Source organism: Pollicipes pollicipes, unplaced genomic scaffold, assembly GCF_011947565.3.
Source record: "Pollicipes pollicipes isolate AB1234 unplaced genomic scaffold, Ppol_2.1 Scaffold_3216;HRSCAF=3773_pilon_pilon_pilon, whole genome shotgun sequence".
Classification (NCBI taxonomy): Eukaryota; Metazoa; Arthropoda; class Thecostraca; order Pollicipedomorpha; family Pollicipedidae; genus Pollicipes; species Pollicipes pollicipes.
The window spans coordinates 444,315-450,553 of record NW_023596251.1 but is presented as its reverse complement, the minus strand read 5'-3'; the positions used below and the strand labels follow the sequence as shown (position 1 = coordinate 450,553).

General features: G+C 64.2%; 1 protein-coding gene across 1 annotated transcript; it reads right to left on the bottom strand.

Moving 5' to 3' along the window:
- Positions 1 to 1,271: 1,271 nt before the first annotated feature.
- LOC119090930 (alpha-L-fucosidase) lies at positions 1,272 to 3,027 on the bottom strand. Its single transcript, XM_037213660.1, has one exon. It carries the CDS (start codon positions 3,007 to 3,009, stop codon positions 1,651 to 1,653), a length of 1,359 nt encoding a protein of 452 aa, XP_037069555.1. The 5' UTR covers positions 3,010 to 3,027; the 3' UTR covers positions 1,272 to 1,650.
- Positions 3,028 to 6,239: the final 3,212 nt, after the last annotated feature.

Here is a 6,239-nt window from a genome sequence, read left to right as displayed (position 1 = left end):
CGGGTCCAATGTGAATTCCAGCCTTGCCTTATCACCTCAGCCCTTCATTCCAGAGGTGGCCGGCGGCAGATCGTTTGCCGTCGGCCCCGCGACTGCAGGAAATACATGTGCGATGAGCGGGAGTCTGTTTTGACCGGAGAGGAGGGCCACCGGCGCCGATCAGGGCAGAGCAGAGCAGATCGGCGGCGCGCGGCTCCGGCTCAGCCGATGGCCGGAGCAGAGCAGAGCAGACCGGCGGCGCGCGGCTCCGGCTCGGCCGATAGCCGGAGCGGTGTCCGACCGATCCCCGAGCTGATGAGCCTGCGTTCGCAGCGCGTGGGGGCGGAAGCCGACCGATCCCCGAGCCGAGGAGCCTGCGTTCGCAGCGCGTGGGGGCGGAAGCCGACCGATCCCCGAGCCGAGGGGCCTGCGTTGGCAGCGCGTGGGGCCGGAGCAGAACAGAGTAGACCGGCGGCGCGCGGCTCCGGCTCGGCCGATAGCCGGAGTGGTGGCCGACCGATCCCCGAGCCGAGGAGCCTGCGTTGGCAGCGCGTGGGGCCGGAGCAGAACAGAGTAGACCGGCGGCGCGCGGCTCCGGCTCGGCCGATAGCCGGAGCGGTGTCCGACCGATCCCCGAGCTGATGAGCCTGCGTTCGCAGCGCGTGGGGGCGGAAGCCGACCGATCCCCGAGCCGAGGAGCCTGCGTTCGCAGCGCGTGGGGGCGGAAGCCGACCGATCCCCGAGCCGAGGGGCCTGCGTTGGCAGCGCGTGGGGCCGGAGCAGAACAGAGTAGACCGGCGGCGCGCGGCTCCGGCTCGGCCGATAGCCGGAGTGGTGGCCGACCGATCCCCGAGCCGAGGAGCCCGCGTTGGCAGCGCGTGGGGCCGGAGCAGAACAGAGTAGACCGGCGGCGCGCGGCTCCGGCTCGGCCGATAGCCGGAGTGGTGGCCGACCGATCCCCGAGCCGAGGAGCCTGCGTTGGCAGCGCGTGGGGCCGGAGTGGTGCGGTGGCCTACTGATCCCCGAGCCGAGGAGCCCGCGTTGGCAGCGCGTGGGGCCGGGGCGGGGCGGCCGGCCGCGGATGCTGTCTGTGGGCAGATGGAGGCGCTGGACGGCGGTGGCGGGACGGAGCGGGGCTGGCTCAGCGCTCACCGCGGCTGCGTTGTCCCGACGCCGGCCTGGCGCGTGATGAAGTGTGGCGCACCGCCGTCAGAGGCCGTCAGCGGGCGGACAAAGGCGGCGAGCTCACGGCGCTTGCATTCAGCTTTCACCGTTTTCAGAAAATGCGCAGATTCAGGTGATTCAGGTATATTCGCACATACGAGTGTCGCGCATCGAACAACAATTACCAGCCTCTGAATTGTTAGGCTCTTGTCCATCCTTTGAACCGCATCTGCTGTCACCCATTTCTTGCCAATCGTCCAACTACGGTTATGTGAATTCAAAGCGCGCACGGAGGCAGTCAACAGCTGCCGCGGCGCGCGCGGAGCGGAGAGCAATATAGGCTTGCGTGTCGTTGCATATAGCAACATTTGGTTTCGCCCGATCTGGCCAATCGTGCTCGGCCAGAGCGCGGCGCCGCCGGGCCCGTGCCCTCTGCATCGCGAGCGCTCGAAGCGCCGCCGATGGTCCGTCGCAGCCGCTGATGGTCCGTGACAGCCGCCGCGGCCCTCAGCGCGCGCCGCCGGCGGCCGGTCGCGGCGCGTCGGGCTCGAACCGCAGCACCCAGGCCCAGCTGGAGTTGACCCTCTGCAGGGGCGGCAGGGAGACGAGGCCGGCCGCCACCGGTAGCGTCCGGTCGTGCCCCAGCAGGCGACACTGGGTGACGTTCGGCGCCGAGCCCAGCTGCAGCGCCCCGTCGCTGGGCCAGCGCAGCACCAGCGCGTACACCAGCCCTTCGCGCGCCGTGTACCAGACGCTGTCGTCGACGGCATCGTGCTGTGTACTCCAGGGCCGCGAGCCGTAGATGGCCTCGCCGTTGACGGCCAGCCAGCTGCCCAGCTGCGTCAGGCGCTCCTCGAAGATGGGCATGATGACGCCGTCGCGCGTGGGCCCCACGTTGATGAGCACGTTGCCGCCGCAGCTGACCGTCTCGGCCAGCCGCTGCAGCACCGTCTCGATGCTCAGGTAGCTGGAGAGGCCGGTGTCGCGCCGGTAGCCCCAGGCGCCGTCCAGCGTAAAGCAGTTCTCGAACTTGTGCGACTGCAGCGTGCCCGGGTTATAGCCGTCCTGGCAGGTGAAGAAGCCGCCGTGCTTGCAGTTGGTGCCGGAGCCCCAGCGGTCGTTGGTGACGACCGTGTCGCGCACCGGCGACTCGTTGTACAGCCAGGCGAGGAACTGCTGCGAGCGCCAGTACTCGGGCTGGCCGGTCCAGTCGCCGTCCGACCAGATCACCTCCGGCCGGTACCGCTCCACTAGCTCGAACAGCTCCGGTAGCACCTTGCGCGTCACGAACTCGCTGCGGTTGAAGCGGCGGTCGTTGCGGTACAGCGGGTTGTACCACTCGTACAGCGAGTGGTACAGGCCGAACACGAGGTCGGTGCGGTTTCGCACTGCCTCCGCCAGCTCGCCGACCAGGTCGCGTCGCGGCCCCACGTCCATGGCGTTCCAGTTCCACGAGTACTTGGACGGCCAGAGCGTGAATCCCTCGTGGTGCTTGGACGTCAGCACGACGTACTTGGCGCCGGAGCGCTGCAGCACGTCGGCCCAGTGCGCCGGGTCGAAGAGCGATGCGCCGAACTGCGCGGCGAAGTCCGGGTACGTGAAGTCGGGCCGGTAGTTGCGCTCCATGAAGGCGGCAAACTTTGGCCGTTGCGGGTCGAACGGGTCGCGCCAACGCGTCCAGAACCACTCGTCGCCGAAGCTGGGCACCGAGTAGACGCCCCAGTGCAAGAAGATGCCTACTTTGGCGTCGTCGTACCAGGCCGGCAGCGGCCGCGCGTCCAGCGAGTCCCAGGTGGGCACGTACTGGGCGCCGACCCAGGTCAGGGCGACGCTCAGGGTCAGCAGGGCGGCGAGCGGCGGCGCCATGGCGGCGGCGGGCCGGTCTGTGCAGTCGCCGCCGGCCGGCGCACTCGTTCGGCGCTCGAGCTGCTCACTTGACTTGTTTATCGTCCGCTTCTGCGTCGCGCTGGCCGCGAGCGGTCAGGGGCGCAGTCAGCACCCACCGCCCCGGGCAGCCGCCGTCGCAGGGCCACGCCGGCAGCTCCGGCGATCAGCTGACACTATCGGGAAGCTGGCAGAAGCTTGGCCCTTCCATGCTTTAGGGTCTCCTCCTGTCCTCAGAATCTAGGAGCAATGCGGTGGCGAAAGCTTGCGATGAACTGCGCGCTCGGTTTGGAAACCGCGCAGTGTCTGCCAGTACAATGCACGGTAATCTTGATCTGCCCTTTGATAACCCACCGCTATCTGGGACCCTCACTGCGCTGCCCATTCAACAAGCTCCGTTTTCTTTGATAGATTGCATCGCATGGGAGGTTGCTGACTATTGTATTTATTGAGAGCCTTCCTACAGGTATGTACAAAAAGCGGCAGAAGAAAGCAGAAAGCAAGCAGGGTTTCCGTTGAGGGCACATTTTCTGCAGCATAGTCTCCACCAGACCCCAGAGACTGTGGGCATGGCCACAGGGCAGGCCCCACGTGACTGGTACAGGATAGTCCCCACGTGACGCTAGAGACCGTGGGCATGGCTACAGGGCAGGCCCCACGTGACACTAGAGACCGTGGGCATGGCTACAGGGCAGGCCCCACGTGACGCTAGAGACCGTGGGCATGGCTACAGGGCAGGCCCCACGTGACGCTAGAGACCGTGGGCATGGCTACAGGGCAGGCCCCACGTGACTCCAGAGACTGTGGGCATGGCCACAGGGCAGGCCCCACGTGACTCCAGAGACCGTGGGCATGGCTACAGGGCAGGCCCCACGTGACTCCAGAGACCGTGGGCATGGCTACAGGGCAGGCCCCACGTGACTCCAGAGACCGTGGGCATGGCTACAGGGCAGGCCCCACGTGACTGGTACAGGATAGTCCCCACGTGACTCCAGAGACTGTGGGCATGGCTACAGGGCAGGCCCCACGTGACTGGTACAGGATAGTCCCCACGTGACACCATAGACCGTGGGCATGGCTACAGGGCAGGCCCCACGTGACACTAGAGACCGTGGGCATGGCTACAGGGCAGGCCCCACGTGACGCTAGAGACCGTGGGCATGGCTACAGGGCAGGCCCCACGTGACGCTAGAGACCGTGGGCATGGCTACAGGGCAGGCCCCACGTGACTCCAGAGACTGTGGGCATGGCCACAGGGCAGGCCCCACGTGACTCCAGAGACCGTGGGCATGGCTACAGGGCAGGCCCCACGTGACGCTAGAGACCGTGGGCATGGCTACAGGGCAGGCCCCACGTGACGCTAGAGACCGTGGGCATGGCTACAGGGCAGGCCCCACGTGACTCCAGAGACCGTGGGCATGGCTACAGGGCAGGCCCCACGTGACTCCAGAGACCGTGGGCATGGCTACAGGGCAGGCCCCACGTGACGCTAGAGACCGTGGGCATGGCTACAGGGCAGGCCCCACGTGACTCCAGAGACTGTGGGCATGGCCACAGGGCAGGCCCCACGTGACTCCAGAGACCGTGGGCATGGCTACAGGGCAGGCCCCACGTGACGCTAGAGACCGTGGGCATGGCTACAGGGCAGGCCCCACGTGACGCTAGAGACCGTGGGCATGGCTACAGGGCAGGCCCCACGTGACTCCAGAGACCGTGGGCATGGCTACAGGGCAGGCCCCACGTGACTCCAGAGACCGTGGGCATGGCTACAGGGCAGGCCCCACGTGACGCTAGAGACCGTGGGCATGGCTACAGGGCAGGCCCCACGTGACTCCAGAGACTGTGGGCATGGCTACAGGGCAGGCCCCACGTGACTCCAGAGACTGTGGGCATGGCCACAGGGCAGGCCCCACGTGACTCCAGAGACCGTGGGCATGGCTACAGGGCAGGCCCCACGTGACTCCAGAGACCGTGGGCATGGCCACAGGATAGTCCCCACGTGACTCCAGAGACCGTGGGCATGGCTACAGGGCAGGCCCCACGTGACTGGTACAGGATAGTCCCCACGTGACTCCAGAGACTGTGGGCATGGCTACAGGGCAGGTCCCACGTGACTCCATAGACCGTGGGCATGGCTACAGGATAGTTCCCACGTGACACCAGAGACTGTGGGCATGGCTACAGGGTGTTGCAAGCCTACATGTCGTTCGTATTTTTTGTGTTTTTTCATTGCAAATTGTGCTGTTTTGCTGTGTATTACGTCACTGTTTCATATATGTATATATATATATATATATATATATATATATATATATATATATATATATAGTGCATGTACTGCTCTGAGTTTCAGCGCATTTTAGGAGCACCATGCCAACGAATAAGCTATAAAAATAGCAACAAACAAATAACAAAAATAAAACACTGCGCTTTCTCAGACCCTCGACGCATCCATGTGTTATTTATTGTGCTCGTTTCCATGTTTCCTCACCGCTTCTTTCAGGTAACATGCATCAAATAGCACAGAAACGGACTTGCACTCAGTTCTGTTTTAGAGGCCCTTGATTGGAGGAGGAAAAGGCGCGGCCCTTCACGTAATCTGACCCCATCTTCAGACGGCCGCGACCGGCGCCAACTGATTGGTCTCCGCGCGCGTCGGAATTTATGACTTTGTGGTGAGAATCAAGTAAGTTACATTACATCTTCTGATCAGGTCAAAGGGACACGGCGGCTTTAGATCTCTGCGTTCGGCCAAGCAAGGTCTCAGTCAGCTCACAGTCGCATCCGACCGAGCGGGCCTCAGTCAGCTCACAGCTCACAGTCACATCTGACCAAGCGGGCCTCAGTCAGCTCACAGCTCACAGTCACATCTGACCAAGCGGGCCTAAGTCAGCTCACAGCTCACGGTCACATCTGACCGAGCGGGCCTCAGTCAGCTCACAGCTCACAGTCGCATCTGACCAGCGGGCCTCAGTCAGCTCACAGCTCACAGTCGCATCTGACCAGCGGACCTCAGTCAGCTCACAGCTCACAGTCACATCTGACCGAGCGGGCCTAAGTCAGCTCACAGCTCACGGTCACATCTGACCAGCGGGCCTCAGTCAGCTCGCAGCTCACGGTCACATCTGACCAGCGGGCCTCAGTCAGCTCACAGCTCACAGTCGCATCTGACCAGCGGACCTCAGTCAGCTCACAGCTCACAAGTTAGACGA

What these genes read in the sequence shown, in the direction of transcription:
- LOC119090930 (XM_037213660.1), bottom strand. Translation starts at nt 3,009, where the DNA reads ATGGCGCCGCCGCTCGCCGCCCTGCTGACCCTGAGCGTCGCCCTGACC.